Raw genomic sequence first — 26,412 nt, 5'->3', positions numbered from 1 at the left:
TTGAGAACTTGTGGTAAATCCTCAAGAGGCGGGTGGACAAACAAAAACCCACTAATTCTGACAAACTACAAGAAGTGATTATTAAAGAATGGATTGCTATCAGTCAGGATTTGGCCCAGTCGAATTGCAGAAGAAGAACACTGCAAATACTGACTCTTTGCATAAATGTCATGTAATTGTCGATAAAAGCCTTTGAAACATATGAAGTGCTTGTAATTATATTTCAGTACATCACAGAAACAATTGAAACAAAGATCTAAAAGCAGTTTAGCAGCAAACTTTTTGAAAACTAATATTTATGTAATTCTCAAAACTTTTGGCCACGACTGTAGACATTATAAAATGAGATGCCAATACATCATGCAGATGTTGTATTAGAAGCTGCTTCTTTCACTCAATAGTCATCAAAGCTCTAAAGAGGAAGAGCAGCCATCACTTTATCCCCTTAATTACCCAATTATAACCAACAACACACAAACTGAAAATAATGATCTCATCTGATTCCAGTCTATTGAAATAATCAAAGCACCCTATTATAAAAGGCATTATCACAACAAAGTGGAAAATTCTTAATTTAAATTAAATTGTATTACAAATAATAATGCATAATAAATTGTCATATAAGTATTGAGGCATTTAGTAATAAAATGACATTTGAACTCCATTCTGCAGAATTAAGTTTGTAATGAGGACTTGTCAGTTATCATTAAAATGTTATTGACAGACACCAATAAGATAGTCATTAAAAATAAATAAATAAAAACTAATTGTTTTAGAATAAACGTTTCTTTAGAATAGATTAAAACTATCCGTATGTGAAAACTTCTTTTTACCTTTAGTTATTCATCCGTCTATTTCAATACTATGTCCATAGGCTTCATTTTTGCTTACTGTATGTCAGTAGCAGAAGCTTGTCAGAAGCTGTTAGTTATTTAGAAAAAATGACTACTGGTTTCACGGGATTTTTTTAGTGACTCTTGTTTTTTCCTTTTCTTTTTATTTTTTGTGGTGAAGGTGAATTAGAAGAGAGGGACTTTTGTTTAGATAAAGCGAGGGATTACGTATAGAGATTTGCCCCCATAAAGTTGTGGGCTTGATGAGCCTTTTATCTCTCCATGTAGCTGTGTTGCTTCTGGATTAGGACTAAACAATGGTGTCCCTTGTGCTGGGGATCCATAGAGAGAGAGAGAGAGATACAAGGGGGAAGAGAAACTGAAGACAGTAAAGAGATGGAGAACGAGAGAGAATAGAGGGGCACAGCTTCTGACAGAGTTGACAGGTCAAAAACTTTTAGCATGGGGATTTGTTAAGAAGATCCCATGGATCTTGTCACAAATGATGCGATTTTCCGAGGTATAAATGGAGCTGTATGTAGAAATCAAAATAAATTAAAAAGTAGCACTGCCCCTTAATATGGGTATCTAATTTAGCCAAAAAAAAAAAAATTGGGTTTAAGATGAAGGTGCTGCTAATAACATGTCTAAGAGATGTCTCCTGGCAAATTGCTTTGTTATTCTTGTCAAAAAGGTCTCCTGGAAGCAGTCGATTTTAAACCATACATCAAAATGATTAATTGCTTTGGGAAGAGCAGATGCTGAAATACCCTTGGATGGAGCCTAAGAGGCTACAGCTTTTTGGATTGCAGACGTAATGTATTCATTAAGTTGCAGAAACATCATTAGGTCTATTAATAACAACCATCTCGCTCTGTGGTTTTTTTTTTTTCTGGTAAAGCTAAGAGTGAATGTGATATGCATAGGTGTAAATTAAATCCAGCGACATGATTGACTCGTTTTTAAGAAATCATCCCACGTTTTATAAAGGACAGCGGGATTCGCTCTAAATAAAATAATTTTGAAAGATTTCGGGTATTTAATAAAGTAATTGATAGATTCCGAATAAATCATCATTAGTATCGCGGTGACACATTGCAATGCTGTTGTTGCACTGTTATAAATTGCTAAAGTAATATAACTAGCATGTGGCATCGTAAAGGAAACGTGATAACCACACGAAAGGACAGCAGAAGGGGGGAAATCAATCTCAAATACTGCGAGTAAAACTGGACTGAGGGCTGCTTTTGCAGAACTAAAGGTGGAGTTCTCTCTGTAGGACTTTAAATGGAAGGCATTTAAAGCCCTCAGATGTGCTGGACAGAAGTCCTCGTTTAAGCAGATTTAAGGAAGAGGCATTGAGAGGAATTCTTTCTCACTTTAATTGCTTTAGAAACGCTCCTAACAAAGGGACATTGCCCAGATTTACCTCCCGTTAAAGTTCTTATTTCCATCGGTTCACAAGTTAATCCTCTTTCTTTCTCAGCCCATAAAAAAAAACAAGTGGGGAGAAATAATATAAAAGGACAGGTTTGGTTCCATAAAGGTAATACGTCTATAATCAGAATCAGAATCAGAATCAGAAAGAGCTTTATTGCCAAGTATGCTTGCGCATACAAGGAATTTGTTTTAGTGTCATAAGCTTCCAGTAAACAGAGACAACAACACACAGACAAAAAAAAAAAAAAAAAATTTTTACAGGAGATTTACAAATTGGCAAATAAATAAGTGTATAAACAATTGTGCTATAAGTGATAATGGAATAGGATTGAGTGAGATGCAGGAATGTTCTAGGATGGAGGGGTAACAAATCAAAATAAATTTGTATATATATTTAAATATATTTGTAAATATATATATATACGTCTTTGACATTGGCAGAATAAATAAATAAATAAATAAATAGCTAAATAAATAAATAAAAGTCTTCACTTGAATTAGTACAATACATTAAATACATGTTAATATATGTGCTTTCTTTTTTTCATCAAATCGTTCTCGATGACTTATTTTCCTATGGTCTTTTGTTGAGTAGTTAAAATATTTGAAAATTATAACATAAGAAGAGAAGAACGGGAAAATATTGTTTTTATATTTTATATTCTCCGACAGTCTATAATAGTTTGAATTCATCATTATTCTTAATAGATTAGTACGAGCAATTCGCGTGAATGTTATAATACAGACTAAAGTGATTTGATTTGCCTATAAGGATTAACTTAAACAAAAACACTTCATTTGGGCTGTACATTATATGTTTAGCATAACACTTCAGGGCCAGTTTATCATACAAACACGTATTTTACAGTCGATAACACCAATTTAATTTTTAAACGACAATGTTTTAATAAAAATGTGAGGTGAGTTTCACTCAATTTTCACTCGTTTCAAATTCCAGATGATAATAACTATGGTTAGAGATAAAATTCAGTTAGGGATTTTCACCCTGGTCCGCTTTCTGCCAGCATTTTTAACAAATTATGCAAGCTTTACATTAAAAGGCTACTTTGCGCTGCCCTTAATTCCAACCTAAACGGTTTTGCTCCGGGAGTAGAAATATTTATAAAAACCCTTCAAGAAGAGAAGGGCATTATTGTTTTAATCCTCTTACCGGCAGTCATTTCAAGACAGAGGTTTTTTGGAGGCTGAAATAGCGTCTTGTCTCCCCTTATCCTCACCCAAATCCTTCACGGCCGGGAAAGATTGTGATGGCAGTAGCCTGGCATCTATTAGAGATCTCTAAAGTCCCTTCAGTCTCTCCTGCAGTGGCATGACAAAGCCGAAAAGCAAACAAAACCAATGCATGAGATATTCTTTTGTCAAAAAAAAAGTCTTGGGATCGTGACCTCTATAGAAATATTGCCACGAAGTACCAAAACAAGTCAATGCATGAGATCAATGTAAGAAAGCAAAATATTCATATACTTGCCATTTATTCCATACTAACTTTGGCAAAACTTAGTACGTTTCTACAAATCTGCTGTTATTCCTAGTAAAAAATAAATAAATAAAAATAAATAAATAAAAAACACTGTGGTTATTGCATGACTTTAACAAACTATAAATCCCAAAATCAAGCAAACAATAAAATCCATACACGAATCCATGTCAAATTAGTTCAATGATCAGATTAATGCTTTGATGCTTTAAAAAAAAAAAAAAAAAAAAGATCTTACCTAAAATGCATTAAAAAATGTAGGCCTACCTTACTGAACAAATATGCGGGCTAACTAATCTTTTTATACTGATGCCAGCATTTTATGTTTATTCTCACATAACATAAGACTATTGTTGTTCATAAGCAAAAGTGTTTGTTAGTAAACATTAGTGTACTCAAGTGCGTGATTTAAGACTTCAAGTAAAGGGTCAATTGGCTCCGAGTCCACATGCAGCCAAAAAATATCGTCGAGCTTTGATTGACAGCTTCAAGGACCAGTAGCAAGCTTCCTTGATGTAATGCGGAGCTCTTTAAAATCCCACCTCAAAGCGTGTGTCAATAGATGGACTCAATGTTCTGAGTAGAGCGCGCAAGGGAATGATTTGGAGTCGAATGATACTTAGCGGATACATTTGAATGGCTCTTAGACTTTGAGAAACGCTATAAGGACATCTGGGAAATACTCCGGGCTACGAGCAACAAAATTTCAAGCGACAGTGTAAAACACTGCATGAATGAAAAGACTGAGGTAAGAAACGATCTGTTTATGCAATTTTTTGCGTAAAAAAATAATGATAAACAAATGAAAGATTTAAATGTGTCAGTTTAGTAACAGCCTAAAATATAGTTTAGCTTGAATAATAATAAATAAATTATGCTTGCAGATTTTTTTTCTTTACTCTTCATATAGACCCTTTTTTAATTTAAAAATGTAATTTTTTTCTGAGATACAAAATTGTATTACAGAGGGGGAAAAAAATCCATTACTAAAAAAATATAACTTAAACTTAAGTGTGACGAAGAAATAACATAACTCAATAGTTTACGCGTGTGCCAGGGTGCCTTCGTCTTAAAATGCAAAATTTAAATTAGCGCCTTAAAAGTGGGTTAAAACTATTATTTTCCTCTCTTCAGAAATGGTAAAATACATTTCAACTAGAGATAGGCCAACTTAGAGATAGGCCAAATTGTATAAGATGAACCTCACTTTTAACATAAATGTTGGGGCCCTTGGACAGTGAGGGGTTCAAATATATGAGTGACACTATAAATAGGCTATATGTCTTGTGAGACATGATAAATAGTGTCCCCGGGTCAAATGGGTTTTTAACGCTAACATTTCTTTATAATTTAGTCGGATAAAAAGTTGCACTTGAAATGCAAATTTGCATAATGAGGTTTTAAATATCGAAGCATGTAGTGTCACACTGCCCGCAGCAGTAACGGGCGGATGAACAGACTACAATAGCAGCGAGACACAGTATTAAAATAAGCCGCCCTTTGTGCTAAATATTAGTTGGCCTGTGGCAAAATTCTGACGTTTAGCAAAGTTCAAAAATAAATATTTCACAAACATGAATGGTAAATCATACATTATAATTGTTAGGCCTATTATTTCTGACATATTATCTGATCGTAGCCTACTAAATCGCTGGACAGTTGTTTTCCGTTTTTATTAGGCCTACTATTTTTTTAAAGTGTGTATTCTTTGTTTATAACTTATTATTAGTATTTGTGTAAGCTATAACATCCATATGAATATGAATGGAATGACAATAAATGAAAGTAGAATACGTAAGTTGATATAGGCCTGTAACACATCTCTTTAGACACATATTGCTGGGAATACACACGTGAGCATTTCTTGAAGCCATGCACACACATGTAATCTCACTGTACGTCCGTGTCAGCGGTGGTGATAAATGGAGGTCTCCACAGTCGAAACCTATTTGCACTTCCATTAGACGGGGACCCAAATGGGGATCAACATGCATATTTTACCCGCAGAGAAGCCATACATCATAGCCAAAACGTGGCCCCGGGCGATGGGATAAGGGGCCGCGAGAGAAGGGAGGGAGAGAAACGGACCCCATTCAATTCAAATACTTGGGGGAGAAAAGTAAATGTTTAGCAAAGCACCTTCTGTCCAAGCGAATTAAACTATTCCCTATTGCCCTACGATCACATTCAGACGGTGCGCTGACTTAATAGGCCTAGTCCGGGAACGGGCACTCCGAGTGTCATTCAGAAGCTTCCACACTGAGGAAGATACAAGTGTTTCGGTGGCCTATAACAGATAAATATAGCACACATACAAACACATTTAAACAAGCCCTCCAAACAAACTTCCTCCCCTAATTTCTGTATTTGATCGCCGGTTACAAAACTGCATAAGATGATAATGTAATGCAATTATCTCAAAAAAAAAAAAAAAAAAAAACTTTTAGCCTAGCCATAGGCTACTTGACGCAAAAAAGATTATCCTATATAAATGCAGAAATAATAACAACAACAAAAAGCAACTACAAAATAGGTCACATAATTTACTAGTTATTTAATTATTAGGCTAAAATATGAACAATAACTGGTTGATCTAAATAATGTAGGCTACCATTAAGCTATACGGAAATTATTTTTGAATTTGAATTACTCATGAAACAAATATAGGCGAACATACGCAAGTTGTCACAATGCGAAATAGGCTACATAATGTTTTCCAAAGAATGTCAGAATTATTATTAGGCTATAAAATAACTACATATAATTATATAATAATAATGATTATTGTTATTATCATTATTGCTACAGTACTGCTCGAAAATTAGCCCATAACTTCAAATTGTAATAGATATTTAAATGCAATTTGATTTAGATGACTGATGCATGATATAGACATTTCGTTCATTAATTTCATGTAGGCTACAAACTAATTTAATTGAAGTAAGTAACGAGCAATTTAAGTGCTGGTTGGAAATGCAATTTAGTTTAAAACTCGAGGCTGTTACAAGTCCCTGGACACCCGCCATGTGCGGAAGCATACTTTCTCTCTTAATAATGCGCAGTGCATTAGCCTCGGAGATATTCGTGCCTGTTAACCACCTCTATACATATCTAATCGTGTCCTGGAGCCTTTTATTTTTATCTATGAAATCTTAAACCGGCTGTGAAAAATGACTGGAGAAACACGACATTAAACCTCATGGATATATATATATATATATATATATATATATATATATATATATATATATATATATATATATATATATATATATATTTTTTTTTTTTTTTTTTTTTTTTTTTATTAATAGCATCCCGTGCATTCAGCTAAATTGTAAATATTACGTTTCCAAGTTCTGTAAGTAGGCCTAGCATATGAATGAAATCATGAGTGAAATTAAATTTCGATGACAGAACTGGCATAGGCTAATGCAGTCGGTATCGAAACATTCGTTGATTGCTTAAATAGATCTCACAAAAATCAATCAATTTTTTCACTGACAACTGTTTTTAAAGGATTTGCTACGGTAATTTGACTCTGTCTATCTATGCTTACTATATCTAGGCTAATGTAGTAAGCGTAAGTCGGAGCTAATTAGGTAAACAAGTGATAATTGCACCGATTAATTCCTTGTGTATGATTAATGGATTGGACAAAACAATAATTGGATAATAATGAACACAGTTCCGCTTATAATAGCGGGTTTTTAAAAGAACTATTTGACACTCTAGCTATAAACTGACAGTCTATATTGATTGAGTACATATAACTACGCGTTTAAAGGAAATCTCTGTCTTTAATTTTATAGCCGCTGCCTTGGCACTTATAGCACAAAAGTGTAAAATAAGTATAGGCCTACATTTATTTCTTAAATAGGCCTACACTCTTAAAAAATAAAGTTGCTTAAAATGTTTTTCAAAGTGATGCCATAGAAGAACCATTTTTGGTTCCACAAAGAACCATTGAGTCAAAGGTTCTTTAAAGAACCATCTCATTCCTACCTTTTTATAATCTGAAGAACCTTCTTTCGCCAGAAAAAGCCTTTTGTGAAACAGAAAGTTTCTTCAGATGTTAAAGGTTCTATATGGAACAATTTAAACAAAACGGTTCTTCTATGGCAATGGCACCATTGTTTTTAATAGTTTATAAACTATAATATTTAAACTAAGAGGCCTATGTTTCCGAAATTAATTATAATGACAGTAGATTTTGTCCATTTATCTTAGAGAGAACCGGGGCGAAAGTAACGCGGGACGAAAGTAACAAAGCGATTTTCTCAGAGCCTATTGCTGCATTTGCATTCCCAGCCATGACGGTATATTCAGCATTCAATCCTTGATGGAGCTGAGAAATATCACGTGATTTCCTCATCATTTCCCGCAGTTAGGTCTGTAAAACTGTTTTCGAGAACAAAAAGTAAATTATTGAAGCGGTAATTTTTTTTAATTAGTTGTGTTGTTTTTTTTGTTTCATGTGTCTCAGTTATGATCAATCTACATGTTATTTAATGATTTAACACATCCTAAAGTTTGCATTATCAAAGTTTTTTAGTATAAAAGTAAATCAGGTTTAAATGCCAGGAGTTCCTGTCGGGACGAAAGTAACAGTTGTTACTTTTGTCCCGCTACAGTGACAAGAAGTATTTATTTTGTTCCGGTACATGCTATTCTGTGAATATCTGTCTCTTGCATCATTTATTAAAATGTTTATGTCATATTATACCAAAATAATATGTCTGAGTGAGGGTCAGAAAGACAAACAGTGGTCTGGTTTTATCCAGATGTTTATGAGAGAGCGTTTCTGGACATAGAGGAACATCTGGGCAGCTCCTACCTCGCATTTACCTTAGTTATATTTAGGTTTTAGCCATACCTTAGCTTTTACACCTCCAGCTATGAATTTGCAGTGTTTCCAGATGTTTTAATGCACATTTTGAATTTATGCATAAAAACAACTGGATGAAACATGAATAGGCCTACTGTTACATTATGTTTAGAATTTATATTATGCCAATGTAATTTAAATATTATATTGTTCATTCTGTTGAAAAAATGTTTTATAAAAATACACTGAAATAAAAAAAAAAAATAAAAAAAAATAAAGTTTGTACAGTCGGGTTTTGAGACATTTAATGAAACTTAAATTTAAAATAAAAATATAAATTTAAATATGTCATTGAATTTTTTTTTTTGCAAAAATAAAAGACAGAATATGTTTGCAGTTACATATTAACAAGGTCATAGTCAGGTATACTTTATAAAAATAAAGGTAACAGAAAATAAATCTAGCTTATATTGTTGTGTTACTTTTAACCCACTTGTGTGTTACTTTCGTCCCAACCGATGGGGTCAAAAGTAACAATGTTCAACTTATGTTCAAATTGAAATTATACTGAAGCCTTTCTACATTTCTACAAAATACCACCTGGTATTGATAGACCACACTTCTGAGTTACTGGCCACAGCAGAAATATATCTCTGTCTACAACATTATCTTTTAAAATGATGTTTTTCTGAAAAATGGTACTTTCACCCCTGCTCTCCCTATACATTGAAAAATACATTGCTGCTAGTTACCTCCTCACACGAACGCCACTTTAGTTAGAACGCATCTAGTCTTACTTTTAACTTTGACTTTAACTCTCAATCTAACTTTTGTGATTACCCCTAGATAGAATGTATGTAAAAATGTGGTTTAACACATGGAAAAAGCTCAATGTTTAAACTCATTATAGCTCATTATTTTTGCAGATATATTTGAATCATGCAACACTACGGAGTGAACGGCTACTCTCTCCACGCCATGAACTCCCTGAGCGCCATGTACAACCTGCATCAACAGGCGGCGCAACAGGCGCAGCACGCGCCTGATTATCGGCCGTCCGTTCACGCGCTCACCCTCGCGGAGAGACTGGCTGGTAAGTGCGTTCTCGTTTTCGTTTTTTCTCTCTCTCCCTTTAACACACAAAAAAATTGTGATAGTAGGCAACACTGAATTAAATATGCCGTGTCTTTTCTCTTCCAACGGCTGTACATTTCAAGATATCATACTTGAGGCTCGGTACGGCTCTCAACATCGCAAACAACGCCGCAGTCGCACCGCTTTCACGACCCAGCAACTGGAGGCGTTGGAGAAGACCTTTCAGAAAACGCACTATCCTGATGTTGTGATGCGGGAGCGCCTGGCCATGTGCACCAACCTACCCGAGGCTCGCGTACAGGTAAGGAAAAAAAATCCATCTTTGAAGGTTTTATTGTCTACAAATAGGTTTATTAATTATGTGTCTATACCTTGTCTTTTCATCAGGTTTGGTTCAAGAACCGTCGTGCAAAATTTCGTAAGAAGCAGCGAAGCCTCCAAAAGGAGCAACTGCAGAAGCAGAAAGATGTCTTGACAGATGGACCCCTAGCAACAAACGATAAGGATGATGCCTCTTCCAGCATAAATCTTGAAAAGCAGCCACCTTCATCATCCTCTTCTTCCTCATCCATGGAACCAGAGGCAGCTCCTCACACACTGGGATCAGAACTTAGCGTTGAGCTTAATGTGACATCAGCAGAGCAGTCAGGCAGCGAGTCTGCCACAGAGGACAACGCAACCGACAAGGAAGAGGAGATAAAGCAGCACAGAGAAGATCTGAAGGTTGAGAAAGAACCAGCACCTGGAAACATTTCTCCTCTTTTCAAACGTCTCAGCCCCAAACCAGGTACGTATTTACTATTTATTGCTCTTCCAGTTTCATTGTCCTCATTCTTAAAAATAAAGGTTCCTTATTGGCATTGATGCTTCCATCAAGAACTTTTAACATTCATGCAACCTTTCCACTGCACAAAAGGTTCCATATATTGAAAAAAAGGTTCTTGAATAAAATGCTCTTCACACCAAGAATAAAATGTTTCCTCTAAGAACTATTCACTGAAAGGTTCTTTGGGGAATCAAAAATGCTTCTTATGGATTTGCTGCTAATAAAACCCCTTTGGAGCCTTTATTTTTAGAGTGTGAAAGGATGCATGAAATACCAGAATGATATTTTGAAGGTGGCAAATTACTAAGAAGCATTTTAATCTAAAACTTGAAAACCATGTTTGTGTCCTTAGAGTCTCCTCTTGGCTCCCCAGCTATCTCATCTTCCTCTAGTGAGGTGACTGGCGGGATCTCTCAGAGTCACTCATACTCCTCGTCTCCGCTCAGCCTCTTCCGTCTGCAGGAGCAGTTTCGCCAGCACATGGCAGCTACCAACAACCTGGTTCATTATCCATCTTTTGACATGACGACGCCACCGTCTATACCATACCTGGGCATGAATGTCAACATGCCAGCGCCCCTGGGCTCCCTCCCCTGTCAGTCCTACTATCAGTCTCTATCTCACCATGCGCAACAGGTTTGGAATAGCCCTCTGCTTCAGGCCTCTGGAGGCCTTCCTAGTCACAACAGCAAGACCACCAGCATTGAGAACCTACGATTGCGGGCGAAGCAGCACGCGGCATCACTGGGCCTGGACACGCTGCCCAACTGAGCAGGAGACTGAAAACTACCTGAGCAAGGGGAAATCTCTCTACAACTACTAACATGCCACCAAGACTTCTAAAATTAGGGCCAACCCTCAGAAATGTATGGGAAACTTGTTTTTAATAAAAAATGAGCTTGAAACTAAAAATCTTATTTAGAGGGCTTGTTGTTTTGAAGCTTAAATAGACAATAAAATGATAAAGCTCTCATTTAATTCATTATGATATAATTTTTTTTCAGCTTCGCATAAAAAGACAGGCAGGTGCTGGATTAGATTTAGTGTTATTTATATGTTTTGGATGGGCGGAGATGTTTGATATAAGCACTTTTTTGGAGAAGATCTCAGCCAGTTTTATGCACTATAAACCAGAAACTGAAAGTAACATTCTTTTAAATTATCGTGGTTCTCAAATACACATCACACAACTTGTAAATGTAAATCTTGCACAACTAAATAGATTAATTAAACCTAACCTGTTAAATGGTCAGGATTAAACCACAGTACATTTAGGATGGTTGGATAATGAGGAAATTATTTCATTGACTTCATACGCAAAGCTTTTAATTATATGTAGCCTCAGGCAGTGGAAGAAATGCAATTATAGACCATGCATATCATTGGAGATTGCCATATTAATACTCTAACGTAAAGTAGTACTTAAGTGAATATAAATGATGCAACTGAAAACAATCCTGAATAGTGAGTAAAAATGCTGGATAGTCCAGTACAAGAGAGATTCTCACATGGAAAGTAAAAAACTTCCATGTATGGCAGCTTTTCCCCCTTGCAGCAATTTTGCTTTTGTGTTTGTAAAGTATTTTAATATGTATAATACAAAGTCTATCTATAAATGTTCACTGGTAAGGCAAATGTAAAAGTTCTATGTTTTAGATTGATAGAATTTAACCCTGTGGATGATTCTGGTAGCTGTCCCTTTGTAAGATTGTAGTGGGTGGGCCGCACAGCCCGCCTGCATCACCCCCATATTATTTAACCTATACCTTTAAAGTCTGGTTGTCTTTGTAACTCTTTCATTGTCACTGTAAACATCAATATACAGTCACTCACAACATCACACAAAGTGGTGATTTGTAGCCTATATTGGTGGAGAGTGTTCCAGAAGTATACACATATTTCCCTGTCAATTGTAGAATTTTCAATAAAACATCAATAAAACATTGCTTGGACATCTTTATAAATATAAAAAATATAAAGCATATATTTATTTTCTCTTGTTTACCGTCAACATGCCCCATTAAATAAATCCAAATTAGACTGTCATCATGCTAAATTAATTTATTAAAATACATGTTTTTAAACAATTTCACATTTCAATTTTTTTTTTTACTAAAGGTAAAGTGAGTTAGAATTAGGGGTTTATGAAGTGGCTGAGAAACAGGATGAAAATAAAATCAGGGAGGTAAGAAAACAGAAAAAAATGCAATAAAAATAAAAACAAGGAAACAAAAAACAAGGAAACAAGAGTGAGGAGGACAAGAAAACAAGGTAATCTTAGGAAATAAAATCGTTGTGGGGACATAAGCCATCCCAGATGAAAAAGCAGGCCATTATGCTGAAGAATGACACCCTGGGGCCGTGATTATGCTACTATTATATATTAAACAGTGTGGTTTGTCAAAATGCATAAGCCCTTTGCTCACATAAAGGTCTCCCCTCTATGTGCATTTTACCAGTGGCTTGATGCCACTGCACCCATGTCCTCAGTGTCTTTGATGGGGCTGCATTTTAAAGTGCTTTATGCCATATTTGAATACAGCTGATTGTAATGCATTCTAACATTCAACCTTTTGAGTAGATCAAAACACACTAGGGACTGCAGAATGCTTCATTATAAAAAATAAATAAAAATAAAAAAAACCCTATGCAACCCAGCAATTAACCTGTCAAGCACAATGTTCAAGCAAGTCAATAGCATCAATATTATCTAGTTTCAAGACTGGCCACCTTAAGACATGCAAATACAAACAGCATCCAAGGGTTTGATACAGATTATGTGACAACAAGGTCAAATACTATTTACTGACTCATGAAATGAGACCTGCAACGTATGAAATAGACCACCATTGGCTTCTATGCAATTTGCCAAAAATCAACGCTTTGAAAAATAAATAAATAAATTATAGATGCTTTGAAATGTTAAAGATTCATGTAAAAACAGAAAACAGTAAATTTTCCTTGAAATCTTTTTAAAGTCTTTTTAAAGTGTTGATTGTAAGCAAACCGCATGAAAATTAAATTAAGTTGTGTAATTAATTTGTGTTGACCCCAACAAAAAAGTAAAAATTTATACAGCCGTTCCAAAACACACATACTACCACATACACCCTAAATGAGAAATAATAACAAATTAATCCTTTTTCCTTTTTTTTAAGCATTTTGAAATCAAATGCTGGTCAAACTTACCCCAACACAACCGGAGAGTTTTAAATGGTATTGTACCAAAACAAATAGTTATCGCCGCAGCATCCTAATTCAATTTAGCAGTTTCTAAATTCTCCTTAGTGTTTAATCACGTGTCACTGTCAGACAGTCAATTACAGATACCCACAAGCACAAAATGTACCTCAAGTATGGCTAGCACAAAAATCACAGTGTACCATTCAATCAGAACTGTTCTCCTCTCATGCTCTCCTTTTTGGTTTTAGCTGCATGGAGAATGAAAGCTGCTACCATAAGAAACCCCAGCCCATTGAGGAAGTGACAGGCACTGCCGGAATATGATCCTAATCCTTTTCCCAACATTCTTTCAGTCTGCTGGCACTGCAATTTTGCCACATACTCTCCAAGCTGTCAGCTGAGGTAAATCTCTCTAACAGCACATTGCTCAGATACAGATCAAAGAACTCCTAGAAACCAAGACGGCTGTTAAACCTGAACATAAATTAATGTGATTTAATATCTTACATTAAAATATTTAAGAGAGAGATAAAAGTAGCAGCATGACTGAGAAAGCAGCAATGATGTGACGATGACAACAGGTGTTTGAACTCAGTCGTGAGAGGTCGCCCTCTTGGGTCCCAGCTCTCTTTTCTGATTCAATTCTCTTATTTTTATCCCTCAGTTATCACAACCCCACTTAATCCTCTTAAGGGCAAAGAAAACACTTCTTTTTTGGGGAGAGCTCACCCAAGCCAACCGCAGCACTCAAGAGCCTGTCACCAAGGCGCTGTTTCAGTCATACGTAATTACACATCAATGCCACACATACCTTTCAGACATGGAGAGTGGCATTGTGGGCATGCAGAGGGAAGCTCAATACTCTCTGAAAGCAGGACACAGTCATATGGATGAGTTATATTCAAGTCTTCACCGGACACTTGAGAAATAGGCAAGACATTCCACTACTGTGCAAGACTAAAGCAAAGACAATAATAATAATAAATCTATTGAAATGGCCATTGCCTGTGGGGATTTATTTTCTTAATGGTAGATTAAGCGGAAAGATTTATGGTGTGGTAATTCATGCTAAGCATCATGGGACAGTTTGTAGAATGCTGCTTCAGCAGAATGATTTAACTGTGATTATCTGAATGCTGCATCGCATCAATAATGACGTACAACTAAATTAAATGTGTTTTTTTTTATGTTTTTGAAAAAAATCTGATGCTAGCCATGACTGCAATTACACTTGGGGAATTTATGAAGTCTTATTACAATTTAATGTAACTCTTAATTTGGATTTATTTTAAAATGTTATTTATTTCTGTGAGGGTACAGTTGAATTTCAGCAGTAATTGCTCCAGTGTTACACGAACCATCAGAAATCGTTCTAATATGCTTACGTACGTTTCTTGAGCACAAAATCAGCATATCAGAATGATGCCTGAAGGATCATGTGACACTGGAGACTGCAGCAATTACTGCTGAAATTCAACTGTACCCTCACAGAAATAAATAACATTTTAAAATAAATCCAAATAAAGAGTGACATTAAATTGTAATAAGACTTCATAAATTCATTAAAAAAATGTTTGTAAGAATATTACTGAAAAAACAATTGCAAACTTTTCATTTGTAGTGTATTTCATATGTATATAATACAAATGAAAGTGATAGATACTGACTTCACAGGACAATTGTGTGTCTTAAATGAATTTATGTTTATATGTTGATTCAATTGCAAATTAAAAAAGCAAAAATGTTTCATTAAGAATTCACTATTCAGCAAGAATTTGATTCCTGGATTACAATTTAAATTATGAAATATCTATAATTTAATTAAAAAATATATATAATATAATATAATATATATATATATATATATATATATATATATAAATAAATCATTACACTGCACAGACATTTGGTTCTGACATCTGGCCCCCAAGTTGACTCTCCTATCATAAAAAGTCCCTGAGGCCAGTCCAGCCTGGATCCAAAGTCTGAAGAGTGAGTGCTGAGGCCTCATGCTTTCAGATATGCAGCTCGAACCACAGACATCCTAGCAGTAGGACATGCCTCAGGCCAGAGCTTCACACCACCTACAACAATCAGATATCTTATCACTGTAGTGCCTAAGGTCAGGTGTTACCTTTTATGTGAATACAATGTTACAGCTTGTGGACTTTTGAACAAATCTTAGATACAAATGATGAAATCAAAAGGAGTGAGAATGACCATTTGGAGGGGCGCTGAAATTTTGAAATAAACTTTGCAGAAGTTCCAACAAGAACAGTGGGCTGTGTGATTGAATCATAAATAGTCCCCCCCCTCCCACCCCCAAACAAAACACTCATGTTTGCCTTTTCCAGGGGAAGCTGTTATGACTTTCACCCACCTACGGACATCTGAGATTCCATCATTATGAGGCCTCAGCGTCCAGACGATATTCCCAACATGTTTCTGTCATTACAAAGATCTACATCCGATTTACATCAATGGCAAGGTGCTCGCCAAATGATCAGATGCCAGCATCCTCAGCAGTGTCAAAGTCAATAATGAATAAAACGTATAGATGAAAATAACTTGTTCTTAATGGTCCCTCTGTCTCCTGAGTGTTAAAAAATGTAAATTTATGTAAAAGCCCATAGGATACACATATTTACAATACGTTTAGGTAATCACAAGATGCAGGCATGGAGAAATATCCCGGCCGAGAGAGGCAGTCAATGCAAAAATAGTTTTTATGTACCATTAATTCTCTTTGCATTCCCAAATAACCCTATATTACCGCGGTAATACAGTAATCACTCACAATCGCACAGAAAATTATCTGCACTCATCTGTGGAATAAAAGGCGAAGGGGAAAACGAGAGGAAAGCATCCCATTTTAGTATTCTCTTGCGTCCTTAATGTTCAACAAAAAGCTGGCGAATAAACAACTGCTCGGCCAATCTCGACTCTGGCACCAATGGAACAGTTTCCGAGCAGCTTAATGATAGCAGGGAGTCGATGGTTCTCGTCAGCCCCTCTTCTTAAAATGAGCACACTTTTTCATGCTACATTGCCCGGAATAGGCGCAAGGTTCATGGACAACCGGGGAAAATTGAACCTTTTATATTCTAGCAGAAAATAAAACACTCGTCCGATGCCGAATCTAAATGACAAACATTAGGTGTACAAGTGCTGCAGACACATCAGCCCATACAGCATTCATAAGTTGCTTTGCTTGCTCAAGGATACTCTTTAACCTTATAATGAATATGTTATTGTAAACACCACCGAATACTCTGTTACAAATGCCTGTGTATAGGGATAAACTCAAATTTTCCAGTCGGTTTGTGGGCAGCTGATACATGAAATTTCAACCAAATTCCATAGTTTCATTCCACGTGAGACTGTTGTAAAGAAAATTCTATTTATTATTAAGCATTCAGGTTTTAGGCCTCATATTAATTGAGAGACTACATGAAAATAAAATAAAAATATTACTCAAAAATAATGGAAAACCTAAAAATAATGGTGACTAGAGACAGCATCTAACAAAATGTAAAAAAAAGTTAAAGGACTGTGAAGTTCATGGTCATTTCTGTTAATCCTTCAGGCAAATAAGCTGCTCCATTAATATAAATACATATAACATTCAAGATAATTGTAAAAAGATGAATGTCATGTTTTAGCCCTCTCCATGACAGGAAGGTACAGTGCTGTTTGAATCATACTTAAAGACAGTGTCAGTATAATTTGTGGCTACTTTTAACAACTAATAGTCAGTTCTATAATGGTCCGTGGAAGCCCCCTAATGGCCAAACCTGGAAATATGTTTCCCAGTTTTCAAAACCATTTTCAAAATTGCTTTAAGTTCCACTTTAGTTGACTTGTCATCATAGCATGAATGTTGGCTTTAGCTTTTCAATGTTCTACACAGGAGGGCAGGGTGAAATGGAAAAACAAGACAAGACTGTTTTGGTCTTTTCGCTACATATTTTAATAAATCCGATCATCCAATAACAATTTACAAAAAAATGCTAATGATTTTTCACTATTTCATTTACGACAGTAAATTGTTCCAAGGTGGGTTTATGCCAGTCTTATGGCTGGAAAAAGTTCCATGTCTGGTTACTAGGGGGCAGTACTGAAGCACAAACATGTGATGAGGTCAGATAATAATATCTGAATGTCCATCTAGTTCAATCATTGTAATTTACACACATACATTGGTCCAAAGTTGGCACACAGGTGTGGTAAAATCAACTCCCCTCACTAAATTGTGGCGCAAAGTGGAAAGTGTCAGAAAAGATCTGTGATTCCCAGATCCTGTGGAGTGAGATTTATGGCCTGTTGCACCACACATTCATTCTGCAGCTGGGACAGGGAACGAGTAGAGTACACTACGTGTCCACCCCGCCGTGTGGCCTGGATTCCAGCCCTGGACAGAATACGAAACATCAGATTGATTAGATGTCAGTTCTCAGTCAGTTTTCATGGACACATGTACATACAGTATGCTATTACAAAACACATTGAACAAAATATGAAAAAACTGCCCAATGAATGAATAACATAAATTGAGACATTATTAAAGGTCACCCAAAACTGATTATTTGTATTTTTAACCTTAAACTGTTGCTTCTTACCAAAATATGACTCCATAATCCCTAATTATATTTCTTTCTGTGACAAAATCCTTTCCCTGCTGTCCTTTCACACCAAAACCCACTGATATATCCCATTATATACAGTATTTCCTGTTTCAGATGAGATTACTTTTTCACTGGACTATTTTAGCTGTAATCAGCATTTTGAAGCTAAAATGTCTTTGTGATGGATTTGTTTTTGGAATGGCCTAAGGATGAGAAAATCGTCAGCAAACTTTCGTTTTTTGGGGCAAACTTTTCTTTTAATGATGCTTGATGTGCATTTTGCACCATTTAAAAAATATTTATAGAAGCAGCTGTGTTTGCAAGAGGGGGAGTCTCTCTTTTGGTCCTGGAGCTCTTAAAATTATTGTTCTCTTTCATCAATGCAGAGTGTCTGTCAGTGGTGCAGGGAACATCTACAAGCACCTGTAAAAAGATGGAAATGAACTGAAGGTATTGCCACAATACCCAGATTTGTGCTGCTGTCATATGCTTGGCAGAGATGCATGCTGTAACCATACAAATAGCAGATGTTAGATATTTTTGTACTGCAATATAACATTTGGGTTCAACAAAACTTAATACTGTTTATGCAAATAGTCTCAACAAGGGCGCATTTATTTGATAAAAATATAACATTTTTTAAAACATATTTAAAATAAGATTTAAAATTTACAAAAATAATTAATTCATGTGGTGACAAAGCTGAATTTTCATCAGTTATTGCTCCAGAGTCTTCAGTGTCACAAGATCCTTCAGAAATCATTCTAATATGTTTATTTGGTGCTCAATAACATTTCTTATTATTATCAATATTGAAAACAGTTATGCTTTCAAAAGAAATTTCTTCTTTTTAAAAAGGCATTTATTTGAAATAGAAATCTTTTGTAACATTGTTTACAATAAAAGTAGTGTACATGCTGTGACTGAAAACGCTCACTCGTTCTCTAACCCCTATATTGTAATGCAGTTGAGTGCACTATATCAGAAAGGAGGGAAATAAATACTTATACAAACTAAACAATATACAACTATATTATACCTTATCCATAAAATTTCATTTCATTTGTAAAATTCAGCTATGTAATATTGTCTCTATTTATTTTGCTTATGTTTTTAATAAGTAATGAAAAATAAGAAGGTAAAAAAAAATCTAACGCTAAAGCAGAAATAAGAAAGATTTATGTATCTCTTGTTCTTGTCCACTCGAAATCAGAGTGCACTGTGCGTATAAAAGAGTGAACGAATGTAGGGAATTATATTGTTCACTCAGAATCCGGACACCACTACAAAATGTCCAATACCTGATGTAATGCACTAGGGGACAGGGAGAGGTTTCGGACACAGCTACTGTCATAGTGCTGGCTCTATTGTTTATTTATTTTTCTTTTTTATTAAAAATGCTATATAATAGAAAATACTACACTGCATCTAAACCTGTAAATTAAATAGTTCTTACATGTTTGATATTTTGTTGAAGTGGAATGTAAGAAATAATAATCTGCATTTTTATTAACTTAAATTTACATTTAATATTTTAGCAGACGCTTTTATCCAAAGTGACTTACAAATGAGAACAATAGAAGCAATCAGACAACAAGACAACAACAACAGTATACAAGTGCCATGACAAGTCTCAGTTAGTCTAATACAGAACATGTACCCAGGTTTTTTTTTTCTTTTTTTTCTTATGAACATGATAGAAAAGAAAAGAAAAGAAAAGAAAAGAAAAGAAAATGTAAGTGCTAGTATTAGTTGATTAAGTGCCGGCGAAAAAGATGAGTCTTTAGATGTTTTTTGAAAATGAGTAAAGACTGTTAGAATTGAGATCGCGAGGTCATTCCACCAGCTGAGCACAGTCCAGGAAAAGGTCCGTGAGAGGGATTTTGAACCTCTTTGGGATGGCACCACAAGATGTCGTTCACTTGCAGAGCGCAAACTTCTGGAGGGCACATAAGACTGAACTAGTGAGTTTAGGTATGTTGGTGCCGTGCCAGTGGTCAAATCCTAACATTTGTTTTATTAGTATAACATATCATTCTCTTTTACTTCACAAAACAGGCCATTCTTTTCCACACATTTTTCCCAATACTAACTCTGTCAAAGATTTTCTCCTCTGTCAAGCCTATCTGTCACCCATCAATGGAAGTGATGTGGATTCTGTTTTCATCCAGGAACTCTTTAGACAGGTAGCTCTAAAGAGTCCTGCGTAATCACATGCGGGAACATGGCAGGTCATTCGCCCACAGATAAAAAAAAATCTGCATCTCTTCCATTAAAATTCTTTGAGTGTTGGCAATATGGCAGTTTACATACTGACTGAATGTGTCTGCAGGAAAGCAAGAGTCTTCCCTCCTGGAGCTGCACATAGATCCAGCATTGTGTGTCATTGGTGGACATCCAGCACTATAGAACTGGTAGCACTGATGCAGCATCCAGAAAATAATATCCCAATATGCCACTGCTGTCAGGTCAAAGTTAACAGGATAGAACATAATCAACATAATCAACAATTTTTTAGTAATCCTCACCTAGCTGGTTCAAATCTAGGTATGTCTCCAGTCCTGTTTAACTGAACAGAGATGACATCACTGAATTCAATGATGAACTGCCTTTAACTATCATTTTTGCATTATTGACACTGTTTTCCTAATGAATGTTGTTCAGTTGCTTTGACGCAATGTATTTTGTTTAAAGCGCTATATAAATAAAGGTGACTTTGACTTTGACTTATATAGGTTTCCAGCCCTGTTGAATCTCTGTGTGCAGCCTGATCTCACAATCAAAACGTACATATTTAGACGTACGTTGCTGTGTGAGGTTGTGGAGTCCTGTGAAGATTGATGGACTTCCGTTCTAGAACAGTCAATACTGATGAAGTCTTTCTATCCCTGAGCTTCTAAATCTATTATTACATTGGGTGCTGAAGTGAAGCTGTTTATCAGTGCTCACACAGTATGGCAACTCGAATAGAGGGACAAAGTTCCTTTAATAGTATACTGTAGCTTGTGTCAAAGTTGTGCAGAGTGGTTTTCAGTAGCTGAAAACTTGGCCTTGTTGCTGCCTAATGGAATACAGAGGAACAACATCTTATGTCATCTATTACTGACACTTTGCTTTTATTTTGAAAATGAATGCAACCTCATTACTTACCCATTTTGTTTTAACTCGATACCGTCGCTGAATACATCTAAAAGTCTTTAAATGTATTTATACAATATCTTGTGCATATGTACGCTGCCATGTTTGTATCATTATATTTGCGCATACAATTTACTTATTATGAATACGTAAATCAAAATAATATTTTTTTATAAAATCAATTAACAAATTACCATACAATTTTGGTTTTTATAAAGCGCTCATAACATTAGAACGTTTCAGATATTTTAATTGTTAGCCCCAACTATTGCGAAGGCTTAACTCATGAATATTAAACACACAGTTTATGACATTAAGTTCATAAACTGTATAAAAACATACTGACATTGATTGCAAACATTCAATAACATTCTTATTTAATACTCATAGTCAAGTCAAACCTTCACAACAGTATAGAATCAGAAATTTTGCGTCTCATTTTTCTAGCACATACTTGTTCAGCCAGATCTTGCACCTTTATTTGGCTTTTTTGTGTGAATTTACACCATAGATAATGACATACTCATAGGTCGATTACAAACCTATACAGGTATTCAAGGGCAGGCTGTAAGATGGTTTAGATCCTACCTGTCTGATCGCTACCATTTTGTTTATTTAAATGGGGAGTCATCTCATTTATCACCAGTAAAATATGGAGTGCCACAAGGATCTGATGATACTCAGCTCTATATCTCAAGGAGACCAGATGAAACTTCTAAATTATTTAAACTAACAGAGTGTGTTAAAAATGTAAAAGATTGGATGACCAATACTTTTCTCTTATTAAATTCGGATAAGACAGAGATATTAATTATTGGACCAAAAAACAGTACACAGAATCTTGTAGATTACAATTTGCTACTATACGGATGCACTGCTACTTCCTCTACATTAGAAAATCTGGGTGTTATATTAGACAGCAACTTGTATTTTGAAAATCAGGTAGCACTTTATTTTACAGTCCTGTTCCTCATGTACATACTATGTACTTATTATAGTAATTACAATAACTATGTAATAACTAGGTATTAACCCTGAACCTAGCCCTAGCCCTAAACCTAACCCTACCCCATGTAGTTACATTGTGTTACCAGAACTTTCTTAGATAAATACACTGTAAATACACTATAAGTACGTACACGTACTGTAAAATAAAGTGCAACCGAAAATCATATTTTCCATGTTACAAAAACTGCAATCTTCCATCTTAGAAACATTGCCAAGCTACAAAACAAGTTACCTGTTTCTGATGCAGAAAAGCTAATTCATGCATTCATGACCTCTAGACTGGACTATTGTAATGCACTTCTAGGTGGTTGTCCTGCTTCTTCAATAAACAAGCTACATGTAGTCCAAAATGCAGCAGATAGAGTCCTTACCAGGTCAAGAAAATATGATCATATTACCCCAATTTTACAGTCTCTGCACTGGCTACCTATTAAGTTCCATATCAGTTACAAATTATCATTACTTAGCTATAAGGCCCTAAATGATTTAGCTCCTGCGTACCTAACTAGCCTTACCACGTTACAACCCATCTCGCTCCCTAAGGTCTCAAAACGCTCTGGAATAACCTTCCTGATAATGTTTGGTGTTCAGACACACTCTCTCTGTTTGTATCTCTTTGGCCAAGCATTCGAATAATGCATCTCTTAAATTTGTGACTGCAGTTGTATCTGATCAAATGCGCATTCTTATTCTTTAGCTTGGGTTAAACTAATTAGTTTTACTTTGTTGGAACAGCAGCTATGCTAATGTTTTGCCACGGGATTTACATCCTGTGGTAACTAGGATTTACACAAGCTCCAGTCTGGATCCAGAACACCTGAGAAGAGATGATGCTGACCCTCAGAGGACCTCAGATGATGCGAACCCTGAAACAACAACAGAACTAACAAACATTGCTACAAGTGTGACTGCATCATATAATAATTGCTGTTAATAATGTTCATCGTCTGGCTGACTACGTCTTGTATTAACTTTTTCTGAAAAATCCTGTCATACGCACACAAACTGAAAGTCACCACTTATAAGCTACTACTAAATATTGTAGAAACTTAATTTTCTCTAAAGTTGCTTTGTAATGATTTGTACTGTAAAAAGCGCTATACAAATAAACTTGAATTGAATTGAATTGAATTACAGCCTCAAGTATGTTTTTTGAAAGGAAAATGATCACATATGGAGAGCCTGACGAGGTGAAGTGATTACTACTAAATTTCAAAAGTTTCTTCTGTAGTTTAAAAAGCATTTGAGGCTATACAACTTAATTAGAGTTTTATTTATGTTACATTCAAGGACCCCTGAATAAAGAGCAGGAGTTCCTGTTAAATATTGTATAGAATAGAGTTTCATATTTAAAGCCTGGCCTTTAACAATGTATATATATATATATATATATATATATATATATATATATATATATATATATATATATATATGTATATATACAGTCATGCCCAAATATAAGGGCACCCTTGGTAAATATGATCAAAGAAGGCTGTGAAAATTAATCTGCATTTTTAATCCTTTTGATCTTTTATTTAAAAAAAAAAATCACAAAAATCTAAACTTTCTTTGGATAATAAGACTTATGAAATAAATGTTTTTCTTTAATACACATTGGCCACAATTAAGGACACCCCTAGAAATTCTTATGAGTAAAATAACTCTGAAGTATATTCCCATTCATATTCACAATTTTGAGTACTCCAGGGTAATTACGTTCCTGAAATTATCCATCCATTGCTTCCTGTTTCACAGAAATATAAATAGGGGGAAAACAAAGCCCAAATGCCCTTAATCATCCATCACAATGAGAAAAAACAAATAATATATTTCTGATGTGAAGCAAAAGATAACTGAGCTTCACAAATTAGTGAAGTGGCTATAAGAAAAGAGCTAGAGCAGTGAAAATTCCCATTTCCACCATCGGGGCAATAATTAAGAATTTCCAATCAACAGAAAATGTTACGAAACTGCCTGGAAGAGTAGAAAATGAGTTTTGTGGACTGGAGAGCAGCACCACCAACATGGAGCTGGGAATCTAAAGGTTCTGAAGTGATTCTGGATGAAGGAATGATCTATGATCTCTTGTCAGGTGTTCTCTAACCTCATCAGGCATTGTAGGAGAAAATGTTGAGCTTTTAAACTGGCAAATGGAGGCTTAAAAAGAATTCAATAAAAGGGTGTCCTTAATTGTGGCAAATGTGTATTAGAGAAAAACATTTTTTTCATAATGATATTTACCCCCATTTTAAATTCTTAATATCCAATGAAAGTTTAGATTTTTGTGAATTTTTTAAATAAAAGATCAAAAGGATTAACAATGCAGATTAATTTTCACAGCCTTCTTTGATAATATTTACCAAAGGTGCCCTTATTTTTGGGCATGACTGTATATATATATATATACTACCCGAATTCCGGAAAAGTTGGGACGTTTTTTAAATTTTAATAAAATGAAAACTAAAAGACTTTCAAATCACATGAGCCAATATTTTATTCACAATAGAACATAGATAACATAGCAAATGTTTAAACTGAGAAAGTTTACAATTTTATGCACAAAATGAGCTCATTTCAATTTTGATTTCTGCTACAGGTCTCAAAATAGTTGGGAGGGGGCATGTTTACCATGGTGTAGCATGAGTTTGAAGACGTCTGGGCATTGAGGCTATGAGTTGCTGGAGTTTTGCTGTTGGAATTTGGTCCCATTCTTGCCTTATATAGATTTCCAGCTGCTGAAGAGTTCGTGGTCGTCTTTGACGTATTTTTCGTTTAATGATGCGCCAAATGTTCTCTATAGGTGAAAGATCTGGACTGCAGGCAGGCCAGGTTAGCACCCGGACTCTTCTACGACGAAGCCATGCTGTTGTTATAGCTGCAGTATGTGGTTTTGCATTGTCCTGCTGAAATAAACAAGGCCTTCCCTGAAATAGACGTTGTTTGGAGGGAAGCATATGTTGCTCTAAAACCTTTATATACCTTTCAGCATTCACAGAGCCTTCCAAAACATGCAAGCTGCCCATACCGTATGCACTTATGCACCCCCATACCATCAGAGATGCTGGCTTTTGAACTGAACGCTGATAACATGCTGGAAGGTCTCCCTCCTCTTTAGCCCGGAGGACACGACGTCCGTGATTTCCAACAAGAATGTCAAATTTGGACTCGTCTGACCATAAAACACTATTGCACTTTGAAATAGTCCATTTTAAATGAGCCTTGGCCCACAGGACACGACGGCGCTTCTGGACCATGTTCACATATGGCTTCCTTTTTGCATGATAGAGCTTTGTGTTTGTGTTTAGGCGGATTGTGTTTACCGACAGTGGTTTCTGAAAGTATTCCTGGGCCCATTTAGTAATGTCATTGACACAATCATGCCGATGAGTGATGCAGTGTCGTCTGAGAGCCCTAAGACCACGGGCATCCAATAAAGGTCTCCGGCCTTGTCCCTTACGCACAGAGATTTCTCCAGTTTCTCTGAATCTTTTGATGATGTTATGCACTGTAGATGATGAGATTTGCAAAGCCTTTGCAATTTGACGTTGAGGAACATTGTTTTTAAAGTTTTCCACAATTTTTTTACGCAGTCTTTCACAGATTGGAGAGCCTCTGCCCATCTTTACTTCTGAGAGACTCTGCTTCTCTAAGACAAAGCTTTTATAGCTAATCATGTTACAGACCTGATATCAATTAACTTAATTAATCACTAGATGTTCTCCCAGCTGAATCTTTTCAAAACTGCTTGCTTTTTTAGCCATTTGTTGCCCCCGTGCCAACTTTTTTGAGACCTGTAGCAGGCATTAAATTTTAAATGAGCTAATTAAGTGGATAAAAGTGTAAAATTTCTCAGTTTAAACATTTGCTACGTTATCTATGTTCTATTGTGAATAAAATATTGGCTCATGTGATTTGAAATTCCTTTAGTTTTTAATTTATTA

General features: G+C 35.5%; 1 protein-coding gene and 1 pseudogene across 1 annotated transcript; one reads left to right on the top strand and one right to left on the bottom strand.

Moving 5' to 3' along the window:
- Positions 1–4,359: 4,359 nt before the first annotated feature.
- Positions 4,360–12,083, top strand: LOC132154249 (diencephalon/mesencephalon homeobox protein 1-A-like). The gene is made up of 5 exons (XM_059562821.1): positions 4,360–4,519; positions 9,523–9,689; positions 9,814–9,992; positions 10,079–10,478; positions 10,870–12,083. Exons 2-5 carry the CDS (start codon positions 9,536–9,538, stop codon positions 11,286–11,288), a joined length of 1,152 nt encoding a protein of 383 aa, XP_059418804.1. The 5' UTR covers positions 4,360–4,519; positions 9,523–9,535; the 3' UTR covers positions 11,289–12,083.
- A 5,889-nt stretch (positions 12,084–17,972) lies between these two features.
- On the bottom strand, positions 17,973–21,566 carry LOC132155342 (5-methylcytosine rRNA methyltransferase NSUN4-like; annotated as a pseudogene).
- Between the last annotated feature and the right edge of the window lie 4,846 nt (positions 21,567–26,412).

The sequence above is a fragment of the Carassius carassius genome, chromosome 12 (genome assembly GCF_963082965.1).
Source record: "Carassius carassius chromosome 12, fCarCar2.1, whole genome shotgun sequence".
NCBI classification, from domain to species: domain Eukaryota; kingdom Metazoa; phylum Chordata; class Actinopteri; order Cypriniformes; family Cyprinidae; genus Carassius; species Carassius carassius.
Note: the sequence above shows the minus strand (reverse complement) of the source record. Positions and strands in the feature narration are given on the sequence as shown.